At 40.5% G+C, this 16,867-nt stretch overlaps 1 protein-coding gene across 2 annotated transcripts; it reads right to left on the bottom strand.

The window, feature by feature from the left end:
• Positions 1 to 711: 711 nt before the first annotated feature.
• LOC141114308 (keratin, type I cytoskeletal 19-like) lies at positions 712 to 16,581 on the bottom strand. Of its 2 annotated transcripts, XM_073607916.1 has the most exons (8): positions 16,021 to 16,581; positions 12,249 to 12,331; positions 11,931 to 12,087; positions 10,712 to 10,873; positions 10,490 to 10,615; positions 10,143 to 10,363; positions 8,475 to 8,491; positions 712 to 2,600 (listed from the first exon to the last, which is right to left on the bottom strand). In XM_073607916.1, exons 1-8 carry the CDS (start codon positions 16,483 to 16,485, stop codon positions 2,500 to 2,502), a joined length of 1,332 nt encoding a protein of 443 aa, XP_073464017.1. In that variant the 5' UTR covers positions 16,486 to 16,581; the 3' UTR covers positions 712 to 2,499. The 2 variants fall into 2 exon arrangements, with proteins under 2 accessions (XP_073464017.1, XP_073464018.1); XM_073607917.1 differs by lacking the exon at positions 8,475 to 8,491 and having other exon boundaries at positions 2,492 to 2,600.
• Positions 16,582 to 16,867: the final 286 nt, after the last annotated feature.

Below are 16,867 nucleotides of genomic sequence, written 5' to 3'. Positions count from 1 at the left end.
AAACCCTACTGTAAAACAATGAGCTTACTTTATAGATCCTTGTAAACTTACTTTATGTATCTTTATGTATCTTTATAACATTGTATACTCAATAAACTTCTTTTGACAAGGAAAGAGAAAAAGACCCTATTACCAGACTATTCATTTTAAAACCAATCTTTCCACAAGATCATATGTGAATAACATATTTGTGTAGACATCCAAAAGTCTTGAGACTGCTGCTAGGTGCCACCATCTTGGATGCCATGCCAGTGGCCCCAGCAGAATCAGAACTGTCAATGATTCTCTAGTTTTCCCTGTTATTCCTGCCCCTTCCTATGTAAAAGGCTACTAATGGTGAAAAAGGGAAGGGCGAAGGATCTGGACCAGAACAGACATTTACGACCGACCAATGACTACATCCAATCAGATGCAGCCGATGTGTAGTAATTTTTAGTCAAAACTTAAAACTACAGTAATTAGAGGCTTTCTTTTTTAAATTCTTTTTGATTCCTTTTTTTTTTTTATAAATGTTTATTTTGTTTTTTTTCTAAACATATAGTTAAACATCAAATAGCATAAATACAGTCCTAATTCCACATAAATACTGTATCTTACCAGTACATATAAAAAATAAATAAATAAAAAAAGGAAAGATAAAATAAGCTCAACATCACCATCATCACCTCGTACTGCTAAAATCAGTAATATCGTCAGATTCATTTTCAACCCAGTTACACATTACTATTAACAAAGAACACATGCAGACATAACAGAAATGTATGGAAATTCAGATAACTTTATTAGAATAAAATTGGCCTTAGGAAGTAGCATGACAAGTACATTGCAGACATTACAATAGTAAATGACCTGGCACAATATCGGTGATTGATGTCTTTCATTTTCCAAATATCAATATATTGTAGCTCAGAAATAGTTGAGTCATTACACAATAAAATCCTGGTTTAGACTCAACCCCAAGGTATACATACATAAGATATCCCTCCTACTTAAACTGTCCAATAAACCCACTCATATAAAACATATACATGTATTTAAAGTCACATATAAAAAAAATGCTCTAAAATTTTGGCCAAGAACACAAACACTAAAGGTAAAAACGTACAAAAATGCACCCCCCCCCCCCCCCCAATTTATGTAGATTTTAAAGCCATTCTCATTGAAACTATATTAGCAAAAGTAATGGCATGCATGCCTTTACACGCACATCAACTTTAATGGCATCCCAGTCTTAGTCTGTACTGTTCAATATTGAGTTGGCCCACCCTTTGCAGCTATAACAGCTTCAACTCTTCTGGGAAGGCTGTCCACAAGGTTTAGGAGTGTGTCTATGGGAATGTTTGACCATTCTTCCAGAATGTGAGGTCAGGCATTGATGTGGACAAGAAGGCCTGGCTCGCAGTCTCCGCTCTAATTCATCCCAGACTGGGATGCTATTAAAGTTCATGTGCGTATAAAGGCAGGTGTCCCAATACTTTTGGTAATATAGTGTATATCAATATACGTCATAAAGCTCTATAAACAAAAGTGTAATTTCTTCCTGTTGTAAGAATTGACTTCAAATAGGATTGGAGCTGGAGCTGGCTCATATATATTTATATTGGCCCAATTTCCCTCTGGATGTTGTATTAGTTCAAAATGTCCAACAGTGCTCCCATGTAGTTTATTGTACTAGAAAAAAGATGCCAACATGAATGAGCAAACAACATACTTCGTCCACTTGAAAGTCAGTAAATTAGGCTGCACTTGTACGGTCCCATTATTTAAACGATTCGTATGTCAACATATCACTGGTGATGCCAATTTTAGATGACATATATCATAGAGGCATAATACGTCTAGAGGTTGATGAATGTAAACAGTGTTCAACATAGTTTGGACAAATCTCAGATCTCATATATAGATGTAAAACTCATGATAGCCATTCTATTCAAACCTCCCTCACACCAGTGCAAGAACCAAAGCCCAATGCAATGCTGTAACTATACAGGATAAAGGCCACCTGCGAGGGAAGGTGCAGACCAAGTTCATCCAGTTCATTCCTTTTTTTGACTTTGCCTGGCCCTCTCCCCTGGACATGAGCTTACCTGAATAGGGACTGTCAGGTATTCTTTTACTTACCATCTGATGCTTCCACTAAGATGCTCCACATGCACTGAACTGTAGGCCTCATATGCCATCATATAATCCTTTGATTCCTCTTATGGACGAACTTGTTCTTTACCTTCCCTTGCAAAGTGACAAAACTAAAGTTAGTGTTAGGGCTCATCCACACATGTAACTATTATTGTCACACCTCTGAAAAGTGATCGGTGGTGGGTCACTAACTCAGAGAAACAACTGTGTAATAATAAAGGAAAGTTGGGAAGGGTAGAAGGAAAGTACGTACGCTGGCATTGTGGTGAGTATATAATGGATAGTTTTAAATAAAAAATTAAAGGGAAGTGTGTTAACTATGAGTGACCCTACAGGAGGATAGTGTTTGTCATTTTATATATTTCAGTAATAGTTTGTGTGATAGACTTTCTCCTTTGTAGAAGCAACCTTTCCATCTATGGTTTCCTCAGAGATGTTGCGGACATAACGTGTAGTTTCAGAGGCTAAGAATAAAGAGAAAACAAGGACTGGTTAGGATGGAAAAAGTAAATATAATTTTTTTGCTACAGATCAGTAAATCCAAAAGAGACATTGGGGTTGATTCATTAACGACAAATAGACTTTTCAATACAACTTTTCCCAGTGCTTAGTGAATGTGGTGAGGTTTTACTTTGCAAAGAATACCCAAGGAAAATAACAAACACAGTATGTTTGGCTGCATGATTGGACAATGGAAGCCAGCAGAGCTTCACCTCGATACCTATGCTCTGTGGATAATTCCCTACAACGTTCAACTTTTGTTGTAGAGTGAACAGTCTTATTGTCTTTCAAATCAACCCCATTTCCTTACTGAAAAGGGCTGTTGATACTGTCCACATATGTACAGTACATGGTAAAACTGCCCTTTTATAAGACATTGGGTACAATATTTTCATTTTCCATGAAGGTCAAAATATTTCTGCTTTTATGCTAAAATTGGCTCACTAGAGATTTATTACAGTGCAAAATGGCTGAAGGTCATGTGACCCTGTTAAGGGTCAAAACAAGTCTGAGTTATTTCTAAGGCCTCCTTCACATGGACGATTACCTGCAGACTCTGGATTCCAGTGGTAAGAAATAGCATATTCTTGTTGCTGGAATGACAGGTGCATGCAAATAGTGGTGGCTGCTCTCTCTGTAAAAAGTAATGACAGGCTGACAGCAACCATTGTTGTTCGCATGTAGCCGCACACCAAGCAGTTGCTTGTGGTTAAAGCGGAGTTCCACCCTGTTTTTTTTGCATTGGCCCCAGGCATTGCTTACTGCTGTGCCATCAATGTTTGGGTAATAATTTTTTTTTGCAGTTTAATTACCTTTGGGCTTCCTGCAGTGCTGCACCTTTGTATTTCCTTACTATTGTTGGCTGCTGGGATATATGTGTCATCCATCCCAAGAGTCAAAGAACATCCTCTGTGCTACATCAAATGCGCCTTGCTTTCTTCACACTGCGCAGGCGTGAGATCAGGAGGTGCATGCTGGGTAGCCAGCTGCACCGTATCCCGGAAGAAAGTCCGACCGGGCTTCAGATGTTCACACTGAAGATGGAAGCTAACAGGATCGAGAGGCGACAGTGAGTAACATTGGATTTACAAGGAACACAAAATGATTACATATGCAGCTTATGCCAATTTGCATGGTAAAAACTGCGACTATCACAGGGGTGCTTTAAAAAAAAAAATGACTGGAGCTCCGCTTTAAAGGACAGGGGTGAAGGACAAGCCTAAAACTCATTTGACTAAGTTATTATTGTTATTATTCACTAGTAATATAATAAGAGGTTTACATTTTACCTCTGTAAGATATTTGTTGTATTATTAATATTATCAGTGCAGTCAGGCTAGTTGCAAATCCCATGACACTACATATTTAGTGGTATTACAATATTTATTGGTCATCCTTACATATTCATATAATAATTTAGATTTGCCATCCAATTAACATATTTTTTCACTCTAAACCAGATCTATATGACTTAAGCCTCGTACACGCGATCGGATTTTCCGCAGACAAAACCTCAGACTTTTGTCCGAAGGGCGTTGGCCCCAAACTTGTCTTGCATACAAACGGCACACAATTGTCGGCCAACAAACATGAATGTAGTGACGTACTACATGTTTTTTCAGCTCTTTAGCACCACCCTTTGGGCTCCTTCTGCTAATTTTGTGTTAGTAGTAGAAGTTGGTGAGTGTTTATTCGCGCTTTTCATTTCGCGCTTTTCATTTCGCGCTTTTCAATTAGTTTCTGAGCGGCCATTCATCAACCAGCCATGCTGCGGAATCGGAAGAGATAACGTGTTATTTATTATTGGCCTTGGAGTTATTGCTTTGACCCAAGTCCAGTCCAGGAACAGGAGGAGGAGGATTTCTTGGACCAAAAATTGGTTGCTTTATTAATCGTGACCAATTATGTCATTTGCCTTTGCTGCGGGAGCTCCAGGAGAATAATCCAGATTATTTTCAGAATTATCTCCAGATGACTGACCCCTGCTTTCACCAACTCTTGGCATTGTTCACCCCTATATTAAGAAGCATGACACATGCATGAGGCTTTTATTTTAGTTTTTGGTTGAATAATGATTTGATTTGGTATATTTTCTATATTTTTTTGGTTAGGTTCTATTGGCAGATAGCATGTCTAATGTTATTTGTTTTCTTTTTTTAATGCACAATAAAAAAATTGTGGAGAATAATACTTGTCTATGTGTTTTACTTCAAAAGCCAGTTTGGGAGTAGGCAGTTACATTTAAAAAAAATACAATGTAAAATTAACAAGGGACACTAACATAGTTGTATCTTTGATCTTAAAAACTATGGGATAATGGTGTTGTAGTAACTTGCACCAAAAAAAAAAAAAAATAACAAGCATAATAATATTATTCTTGATATCACTAAAAAAAAAAAGTCCTTGAAAATTAGTTTGCAATAACTCCATCAGTATCACCAGAAAAGCAGCTTCATTATTATCCCATTAAAGAAGAAGAGAATGTGCGCTGCATTTCGAGATTTCATAATTTGCCATGTCACGAATGTTAATTCTCCATTACGAACGCTAGTTTACAAGACCGACCGCTTCTGGCTCGTCCTTGCCTACGATCGATCGTGCGTGTTTGTACTTTGGACTTTTGTCCGACGGACTTGTGTACACACGCTCGGAAAATCCGACAACAGACATTTGTCAGCGGAAAATTTGAGAGCCTGCCATCCAACATTTGTCCGCGGAAAATCCGACAACAATTGTCTGATGGAGTGTACAAATGGTTGGATTTTCCGCCAACAGCCTGTCATCACACAATTCCCGTTGGAAAATCCGATCGTGTGTACGAGACTTTAGGGTCCTCTCACATGGGTGTTCTGATCAGATCCACCAGTCATTTTTTAAAGGTGGATCCAGAGGCGTGACTATAACCTTCAGGGCCCCGCTGCAAAAAACCATAAAAGACTCCCCTGTCCCCTGGGTGGGGCCTATCCCTCTGAGCCCGGGTCCCTTCTCTTCAGGCCTGGTGATGGAATGCGAAGGCCTGGTCACAAAGGCAACCTTTGCAACCCTGGTAGATCCTCCTCTGGTGTCAGTAGTTATTTATTTTTATTATTTTTTTTTTATTATTATTTTTACAATTTTATTTATTATTATTTTTACATTTTTTAGGAGCCCCGTTTGGGGGCTTTGGTGAAATGTCAGGGGTCTAAACAGACCTCTGATGTTTCACCTTTGAGGTAGAGAAAGGAGATTGAGCACACAGCCCTCAATCTCCATCACTGCAGTCTCAGCTGCACAGAAGGAACAGACAGGAATAGTTCTGTAGAGAGATTTCCATTCATTCACAAACTGAAGCATAATAAACACTGTTTACTATGCTTCAATTATGAATGTACAGAGTTGGTGATCGGTCCATTCAGAAAAGGAAGGGACCAGTAAATGACACATTTACTGGCCCCTTCCCAGCTCTCTATCCTGACACATCCCCCACAGAAGCCAGGGGGAGAGAGGAGGGGGGAATTAGGCAGAGCTGCGGGGAGATGAGGGAGGGCCAGGGGAGCACACAGGGTCCCGGGACCAGCAGAAAGAGGAGGAAGCTGGATAGGAGGGGTGGCAGGAGCGATATATAGAGGAAATGATTCCTTCAATTTTCCTCCTGTAGGTGCTAACTGCCTGTGGAAGGGGGAGGAGGAGGAACAGACTTTCAACAGCTACAGGAAGAAAATGGTGGGGAACTGTCCCTCTATATGTTGCGCCCACATTCCCTCCTATCCAGGTGTACAAGGGGGCTGCATGGGTCCGCTGGAGCATGGGACTGGGTCACGATTGCGACCCCTATAGTTACGCCCCTGAACGGAAGTTCTATGTTAGTCTGAGGGCAGTTTCATGTAAACGGGCGTGTGTCCGTTTGCATCCAATTATCTTTGAGTCCATCTAGGTCTGAAAAAAAAAAAAACTAAAACGTTTGCATCCCTTCCTGATTTTTCAGACCTAAATGTGATGTAAATGTATGTAAACGGACACATGTTCATTTACATCCACCTGCCCATAACCCTGTTATGAGTCTGTTAGGCTCCATTTTCAGGCTGGAGGAAAAATCTGAATTGACAGGGATGTCACAAACGTGACATCTGTTCCATTCTGCTCCAGTTTAGCAGGTGTGCTGTTCATAGGTCCTCTGCTGACCAGAATGGACATGACCCATGTGAAAGAGTCCTTATCCAATACAAAGTGAAAGGGGTGTAGACAGGTTGCCTACTGTGTTATTGTTAGCTTAATTAATGTGGCTACCCCAGGTTAGGGAGAGGAAGGGTTGACTCTGTTATGTTCTACTGCTCTCATTTCGCTGGCTTTTGGGGTCCAGCCTCCTGTCCTGTGATATATAAAAGGCAGAGGTTCGGACCTCAAAGATCAAATGGAGTCAGTCAGACCAGTAAACAAAAGAACGGGACTGTGCTGAGACTTGCCGTTCTTTTATGAAGCACTGGTTTTCGGAAATTGCCCAAGCTTAAACTTCTCCCACCGAGACATGGCAGCTATGAACCTTACCCATGAGGATTTTACCTGTTAAGGTACTCTGGGGCAGCCACTACTAGCGTTGGATAGGAAAAGGACGTTCTGCCAGGTTATGTTTATCATGTCATATTTTTAGTAAAAGTTATTAACCGCAAAAAGCCTGGTATGAAGTTATTCAAGGAGTGCACATGGGGTTCTGGCGTGCACACAAGGGTCTGAATCTGCAACAGCCTGTACCAGCACACGAAGGGTTCTAGCAACATTTCAGCATTCAAAGGTAAACTGCAACCGGTCGTTGACGTGGTACCATGTAGGGAGACGGGTATTACAGCTCCCTCCCTAGCTGTCTGTCTCTGTCAGTCCCCGGGAGTGGATTAACGTCACCGGGTTAAGTGAGAACACATGAGGTGTGCCCTATGTGCTCGGCAGACTCTCTGCTGCTGGAAGTGAGGTGGCAGAGTATGCTGACTGGTGGAGTGGGCATAAGCTTTGCATGTCCCTCCTAATATAACACATACACCTGCACAAATGTGTATTATACAGGACCACATCTTCGGAAGGGATTCCAAATTACACTACACACAAGTGGCTCATCTTCGAGTGGGAGGACTGTCTTAATGTTTAATTCTTCACATGACCGCAGCCCTTGTCAGGCCCTAGCTATGATGAGTGTGCCCTTGGGCAAGGTGTAAACCCAGTGTTACAACACATGACCCTTTTGGTCACCTGGCATATTCCAGAAGAACCCACCCTTGGGTAGGCCTCTTGTGGGACCCTTACACCTGGCACCCAAGTTAATGAAGAACAAATGGAGGAGAGGTACCAGTCCATCACAAGATGCATACCCTACCGTTACAGGGGTAAATGAAGTGTAAAGTGCACAACCCTCATAAGATGTCAAATCAGTAAAAGTTGGAATCTGGTTGGTTGTTATGAAAAATGCAATATATAAATAGGAACAATCAGCGCAAACTAATAGCACATTAATGCAAACTGAACACTATAGGAAATCACAAACCTTACGAAACTACTCAAAAAACAATGTTAGTGCAGCGCATATAAATATAAAAAGTCCATAACATATGAAGACATAAAACAGAAGAGAAGATCCCTCGTGTGCAGAAAGGGGAACACACGAGGGATCTTCTCTTCTGTTTTATGTCTTCATATGTTATGGACTTTTTATATTTATATGCGCTGCACTAACATTGTTTTTTGTGTTATGAAAAATGCACCTAGGACTTGCTCTTTTTTTTTATTAAATAAGCTCATTTGCATTATACTATTACTATTACTATATTTAGAAGGGAATTTGTTACATAAAACCTAAAGGGAATTGTACTTACTTTCTTTGTAGGAAATTCTGTTGGGGGGAAATATGAAGAAAAAAAATAAATAAATAAAACACATTTTGCATTATTAAAGACTGTCAGAACACTATGCAAGTCAGGATGGGTTTTCAGAACAATGAAATGATACGATGGCAGACTGAATGCTTAAAGCACTCACCATACATTTTCGTCCAAGTAGGGGAGCTAAAAATCAATATCCTATTATAGAAAATAATATTGGGATGGGGACAAAGACAAGTAATTTATTAACAGTCACTGCTTTTCTCAAAGCTGAGCAGAGGGAATAATCAGCCTCCTCATCTAATTGCTACATTAGTTCAAAGAAATTTTAAAAGCCCCAAATACTCACCTAAATCCGTGGTCACGTGATACATCGGGCAATCTTCTTTATTGCAAGAGGAGAGTCTTTATTCCAGTGTCGACATAAGTAACGGTGACATGGACCCTTCTTATTGGCTGTCCATTGATGGGACCCTCTCAGGGTTAACGCTAGTGGTTTGGAACACAATAGTTACAAAGAGTATTGTGGGAGAGCTAAAGATTCACAGAGGGCAGCTTTCATTATCTTGTTGTCTGCTTCTTACTTCATTGACTTTATAATAATATTGGGCAGGTGAGAAAATGCTAACTTTGCAAGATTCGACCACTCAAACCTGTGTTGGGTGTCACTAATTAGGTGGAACAAATGCCAAAAGTTTGAATACCATGCAGACTCCATTTAATTAAAATACACTTTTTTAAGTTTGTGTTGTGTAATTGGTGAGCACAATTGTCCTCTAACCCATTCCTGCCAGGGGCAGTGTATCATGGGCATGTGGCCCCCAGCGGAATTTTCCTACTCTCCCTTGCATGAGAGAATGTCTGCAAGGCGACCCATCCTGGCTTACCTGGTATTTGTGTACAATCCTCTGCACAGCTAATTGAGACCTTACACCAACTGGCCCTGCTTAGCACCTTGAGCAAAAGTATAGTTTCCAGTAAATGTTCCCATAAAGATTAGAAGAAGTTGGAGTCCATACCAGGAATTACAGCTTATTGAAGCAAAAGATGTAAAGATGTTTCATTTATCCCTTGAGGTGGCGGTACTCAGCTTAATTTACAAACAGTCCGGCATAGTGCAGAGTAATGTGGCATGAAAGGAAAGACGTGAGACCCACCACTCATACAAGAATTATCTCAGAGTCCAGCATCCCAAAGCAGGGGAATGCTAGTAGTCCCATAAAATGCATATAGTCCTTCCACCACTACAGGCTTCCCCCCTAAACTGTCTATGTGTTGTTCAGGTTTAACCACAGAGGGAAACTGCTCCTGCCAATAACCTCCTAATATGTCCTTACTCGGGGGGGGGGGGGGTTGGCATTTAACCCAAGCAGCTCCTAAGCTGAATCTCACTCTCAAGCTATGGGGGAATCTAGTAGCCAACCAGGGGAGCAACAACAGGCCACACCCATGCTCTATCCTACACTGCAATCCAACTAACCTACAGAAAGCACACAAAAGTCCTGAAAAGGTAAATTGCCAGATGCATTGTAAATATGTATTTGCCCAAAAAGTGGACTTACACATTAAGTAAAATATTTTTAGGATTCTTACATTATTTCCAAGTTTTACTGTTTCCTGTTAGGATTACAATCATTCCAGTATGTATATATGTTAACATACCTAACATCTTCTCCATTCAGGAGGCGTCTGTAGGTGGAGATTTCCTGTTCAAGACGGGTCTTAACATCCATGAGGATTTTGTGCTCTGAGTTTTGGCGTTCTATATCTGTTCGCAATTCAACAAGCTGAACTTCTATGCCACTAACCAGGTCTTTCAGTTGAGAGAGCTGTACGCAATATTGACTTTCTGTCTCTGCCAAGGTACGTTCCAATGCTGATTTCTATAATAGGGTAATACATATATTTGAGCCAGTCTTGTATAACATTTACATTTTACATCTGAAGCAATGATGATACAAAAGGTTCTTTGTGATTAGGTGTGAAAAGATTTTGAACAAAAACCTCACCATGCTTAGGTGGGCCTGCAGTTCAATCTCTAAGCCTTGAAGTATACGTTTAAGGTCAGTGATCTCGGTAATGCTGGACTGGATCTGTTCACTGTGACTTGCAACTTCTCTGTTCAGCTCTTCTGTCTGTCAGGTTAACAAAAACATTAAATATTTTACTGACTTTGTCCACAATCTGAACAATTATTCTTTAGAACCAGCTCTATTGTTCAGCAGCCCCACCTTTTTAAAGTACCAGTCTTCAACTTCCTTGCGGTTGATTTCAGACAGAGTTTCATATTCGTCTCTCACTTGAGCCAACATCTTGATCAAGTCAACAGCTGGGGCAGCGTCCATCTCCACACTGACACTGCCACGAGCTTGTCCACGCAAGGCATTCATTTCCTATACACAAGCATTTTAATTTTAAAGAGTGGTTACATGGTTTTACTCTGAAATGATTGTAATACAAACATCATATTTTATTTTCTTATTCTTCATGATAAGGATTTGGGTGGATTGTTTGGGGCATTTTACAAGGTAAGCCAGTGGGGGATTTCCATAAAAAAAAGTATGTCCAACTTGGGAAAGCTGAGGAGTAGAACAAAGTACATCAAAAATATATTTCCACCAAAACTAGCCTTAGACCAGGCCCAGACTTGCCATAGGGCACACAGGCATTTGCTCAATGGGTCGGTGCCAAATAATAAGGGCTGGCTAATGCAGGCATCCCTAACCCCAGGCCAGTACTGGTCCGTGGCCTGTTGATAACAAGGCCGCACAGTGGGAAGCAAGTGGCAAACACAGACCAAGTTCGCCACTCACCTCCCGCTATGCGGCCATGCTTGTGTCTCCACTGCCAGCTCTCCTTCCAACTATACCATCCTATCAGCAGAGTAGGGGGTGGGAGGAGCTGGAGATCTGCACAGAGAGCGGAAGTCTTTTCATATTAACAAATGGGTAATCACCCGCTTGTTAATATGATCCAGATCAACAAAGGACACACAGGCTAAATCCTGCCTCTGCCCTTCTGAAGGTAGGACTGTGCAGGGGAGGCAGAGAGTAAAAGGGGGCAGTGTGATTAGAGAGAAAAGGGGGGGGGTGATTGCAAGGGGCACTGTGATTGGGGTGCTGTGATTGCTAGGGGCACTGTAATGTAAAGAGGCACTGTAATATAAAGGGGATTACACTGTAAAGTGGCACTGTAGTCATTACAGTGCCCTTTTATGGCGTAGTCCCCTTTATATCACAGAGTGCCCCTTTACAATACAGTGCAGATTACCCAGTCCGGACCTGCCTTAGACCACTAGGCAAAGGAAAGGTAAGAAGGACTTAGTCAGCCTGCTGCATTCGTAGCCCACTTTAGGATAAGTACACTGATCTAGAATACATTCCCAACTTTCTACATGGACCTATATTTCTTTAAAAAAAATACCTGTATGAAAAGTTTTATCAACCCTACCTCTTCATTGTTCTTCTTCAGGTAGATCAATTCTTCCTTCAAACCCTCAACCTGAAGCTCCAGATCAGACCTGTTTAGAGTCATTTCATCCAGGACTTTACGTATGCCACTGATGTCAGCCTCAACGTTCAGTCTAAAGGAATGTTCAGTTTCAAACCTAAGCAAAAAAAGTTGTAACTTGACCTAATGTTGTGATATCTTTGTATTTTTCTCTCATTGTTCCTATATTTGTGCACAGTGTTGTGTTGTAGTGTATCTTTTAATGACGGCATCCATTGTTAGAGTCTTTTATGGATCAAAATAAGATCAAGTTCTTACTTGGCTCGAAAGTCATCACCAGCCAGTTTAGCATTCTCAATCTGCAGGATCATGTTGGCATTGACCACGGTGGCATCATGGATCTAAGAATTGTGAAGATACAGTAATAACATTACAATTAGCAGATTAGGTTATATTGGCTGTGGTTAACAACATGGTAGAAAAGAGTGCTTTGTAAATTAGTCCACTTTTATGACCATAACCACATCTAATCATGTTCCAGATTTCTGAAGCTTAGAGAGCATACTAATGAAATGATCTTGTATTGTTCCCCTGAGTTGCTACTGTGCATTACTGATCTTTTTTTTCCTTGATCTACACACTTCGTTGCTGTGCCCAGCTTAATGGTCCACAAAAGTGACAGAAAAGCAAATTGTCTTGGTCACATGATACAAAGTAAGGACATAACTGTTTGTGTGGTCCACAGGATGCTGAATTTACTATATCTGGTCTCCCATAATACACAGAAAATGGAAATGCGATAGTTTTAGTAAATATAAACTGCTAAATACCATTTTCATCATCAGTATATAGCAGGATTGTGACTTCAATCTGTGTCTGTTTAATGCTTTTAGAAGGAGGTTTCATTCTTCTCTGACCATCCTATGAGGCTGCAGGACCCCTGACCCTCTGTCTGGACAGTGCTGATTGGCCCTGTGCTGATCACATGCACTCTCCAAAGAAAAAAAAACTCTCTAGCAATATGCACCAAACTGAGCATATGCAGCCTGTCCCCCAGCCTCTGTTTTATCAGCAGATAGATTGGGGACAGTGGAAAAAGGTGAGGAACAGAGAAGACAGGATAAAACAGCCTTTTTACACAATGCAGAGGATTAACCCCTTAGGTTCCACAGTGAGTATAACAAGCATGCTTTACTGCATATACAGACTGATTTTACTGTTGTGGGTTTAGTAACACTTTAAGAAAGTTTCATTTAAAAGGATTGCCACTTGGAAACGTGTCGTTTTCATTTTACAGTTAATATAGTTATGATATTTGGGATGACTACCTAGAAAAGAAAAACCATATCCCAGTATTTAAAAAATGGGACATCTACACTTGACTAAAGCTGTACATAAACCATAAAGCTGAACTCTGGGATAAGCAAATATTGTCTAAATAGATTTGTTGTGTCTATTCTTCGTGAATCTTGGTGTGCTTTGTGTATTTCCTCCAGATCTGTGCAGTAATCCTGTGTAAAACGTTGCCTCTGTGCAGGAGCTTCCTGTAAGAAAGACCTGTCACTGCTGTTTTCTCTTCATATGCAGGGTGACTGGTCTTGTCTCCGCCCCTCCTATAGTGTTCTGCAAGCAGCCTGTAGTGGGTGGGGCCTGCAAGATCCCTCCCACAGTTCTGTTCTCTGCACAGGCTATGTACAGCACAGTGGTGATGTCACTGCTACATTTAAAAAGTAATACCATGCGCTTGAAAAGACATTTGGCACACACAAAGTGAATTTTTATTCTTTGTGGCCATTGAGGAATATATTTTAATAAAAGTTTTTTTTTTTTTTCAGGAGTTTATCTTTAAAGAGTTTCTATCATTACATAAAACATGAGGGAATAGGAGTTCCTCGCTAAACGGTAAAACAAGCCATTAGGTCAATGAAAGCTGAATCTTTGAAATCAATTCTGGCCATTTTCAAGACTAAAGGCTGGTACACAGGGGCTGAATATCAGTCAGTATTGGCCGATTCAACAGAAAACGTTTGACATTTGTCCAGTGTTTACAGCAGCCTATCCAACAGAAGCCAGCCTAACATCTGGCTTCTATTGGACAGGCATGCTGGAAAACCAGCAGCTGAATAGAATACGATCAGCACTGGCAGCCAATGTCTGCGAGCGTTGACCGGTGTGTTCTGGCAGAACACAATAGCTTAGCGGGGAGATGGCATAGGTAAAGTGATTGTAAAGTCTCAAGGTTTTTCACCTTACTGCATTCTATGCAACTTTTTTTGCTGCAGCTGCCCCCAGAGCCCCACCCCCCTTTTTCTTGCCTGAGCCATAGTCGATCCAGCGATGTGCACGAGCCAGCAGCTCCAGTCACTGTCTCTGTACTCATTGGACAGATTTTCACAGCCATTGGCTCTGACTTCTGTTAATCAAATTGGGCTTTCTGTGTCAATGGACGCAACAGCGGGACTCGGGAACGATCCCGCACGGGTGCCCCCATGGAAAGCAGCTTTCCGTGGGGGTACCCAATGAGGGGGAGGAGCCAGGAGCGCCAGCAGGGCACCCCAGAAGAGGAGGATCGGGCTGCTCTGTGCAAAGCCCTTGCACAGACCAGGTAAGAATAACATGTTTGTTATTTATTTTTATTTTTTAAAAAGCAAACCTTTACAATCACTGTAAGCCTGGTACACAGTACAGTTTTTTTTCGTGCAACCCCTTGGGGTTGCACGAAATATACCAATGCAAACAATATTTTTAAGAAATACTGCAGCACTTTTAATAAGTCTTACAGAGAAACTTTAAAAATACATTCCTTTAGAAAAAATGCTTGGGGGGGGGGGGGGGGGGGGTGCTTAAACCTGCCTGTGAAGTGGCACACCTGTACAGTGTATACAATGTACTATACTAAAACTGTCATTTACAAATAAAAAAAGTTCACTTAAATTGCTTGTAAATTACATTTCTCTGTCAGCTTCATTTTTTATTTTCTAAAAAACACATGTACAAAATATATACAAAAATATGTATCGGACAATAAATACTTATATCAATATTTACAAACAGATTTATTTTTTTATTTCTTAAAATGCCACTTTTGCTGTAGTACATCCTGCTGGGGGTTTCCCCTAAAGCATACCATCCTTATCCATACCAGACCCTTATCCATACCAGACCCTTGTCCATACAAGACCCATATCCATACCAGACCCGTAGGCACACGCTCTCGAGTTGTTCTTAAAAATGGTTTAAATAAATGTCTAATGTTGTTTTATTTTTTAGAAATTGGCTGGTAATTATTATCCTTTCACCTAATCAGTATTATGTAACAAGGGAATAGGAAAGCCCTGGAATGTAGTGATTTAATAGTGGTTGCAAACCTTTTATCTATATACCTTAATAAAAGGTTGCAAACCTTTTAATTTCTGTTTGTTAATCAAAATGCGGACCATGGTCAATGCTCCAAGGGATTTTTTTTTCTTTTTGAAGCACAATGTTCTTGAATGTAGAGATAATAATATGCAATGAGGTGCATTTACTAAAGGACCTGAGAATGTTCACACAATAAATTGTATGCAGAGTCACTTTAATTATCCAATCATGTAAAAAGTGAATCCCTGTTCATTTTTTTCATCTGCACATGACTGGATATTTGAAGTGAATCTTCATACAATTTATTAAGATTTATTGAGATACCATGGTGTTCATTTTTGTAAATATTGCATTGTGCTAGGGCCATACATATTGCATTAATATATTTATTTGCTTTGAATGTTCTATGACTGTATTAACTATTTAATTCATAAGTTATACAAGACAGGGGAAACACAGTTAATAATCAGATCACAATATAATTAGATGCTTTTATCAGGAATAGTAGCAATATTAGGAAAAATGATATGCTAGTTTGATAAATGAGACATTGCAAAGAGGTGATGATGTACAAAGTGCTTAAAACCTATAGAAGACAATAAGAAATAGTTTCTTATCTGACATGGCTGCCTTTACCAGAAATTTGATAGGCTGCTTTGGGTTACATTGACATTTCACATCATCTTTGTTGTGTCCTACTGAATAAACTTATGTATGGACCTCATCTTACCTTGTTACGAAGATCTTCAATAACCTTGTAGTACTGGCTGTAGTCATGTGATGAGCTGGGGGCTTGCTTCTCATACCATTCCCTGATGTTGATCTCTAGCTCAGCATTGGCCTTCTCCAGAGAGTGCACCTTGTCCAGGTAGGAGGCCAGACGGTCATTTAGGTTTTGCATGGTCTCCTTCTCCCTTCCACCCAGGAGGCCATCTCCAGCTGCAAATCCACCCCCATAGCCATAACTAAAACTAGATGAGTAGCTGCCACCAGAACCACCATCTAGGTCACCTAGTCTACCACTTAAGTTGCTACCAAGACCACTGACCTCAGAAGTTACCATCCTTGAGGTTAAGAAGGAGAGGTTTTTGCCACTGCTACCTTCATGAGTGCTAGGTACCCTGTGGCTAACCATGCTCAATCTGTTTGAGCCACCACCAAACCCACCTATCCTTTTGATGCTATATGAAGACATTATGAACCTTTAATGCCTTTCTTTTCCTATGTGCTATCTAGAATGTTTTGGGCTGGGAGTTAGAAATCCAGACTTTCAATCCTTGACTTTATATCAGAGATGTGGGCGTCATTTTTTCTAAAGTATTGGTTCTTGTGTGCCAACATTTGTAAGAGAAGTGGTATTTATGATTACCTCATTGATCTGGAAGAACAACCTTTCTTACCAAAAAGCAGATACCAGAGGAGGCATTGTGTGTGTGCACTCTGCTGGTTCCTAAAACAAAAGGTCTGATTCAGTTTGAGTTAAGGAGGCTCCTGTCTTCAGGCTATGCATTTGATAATCTTGTACTCTTAACCAGGAAAAACAGTATGGTCACCCCTCCCTACACTTGAAAGTTTAG

Source organism: Aquarana catesbeiana, linkage group LG12 (assembly GCF_042186555.1).
Source record: "Aquarana catesbeiana isolate 2022-GZ linkage group LG12, ASM4218655v1, whole genome shotgun sequence".
In the NCBI taxonomy this organism is placed as follows: Eukaryota; Metazoa; Chordata; class Amphibia; order Anura; family Ranidae; genus Aquarana; species Aquarana catesbeiana.
The sequence above is the reverse complement of the archived record's forward strand: the minus strand, read 5'-3'. Positions and strand labels throughout refer to the sequence as shown.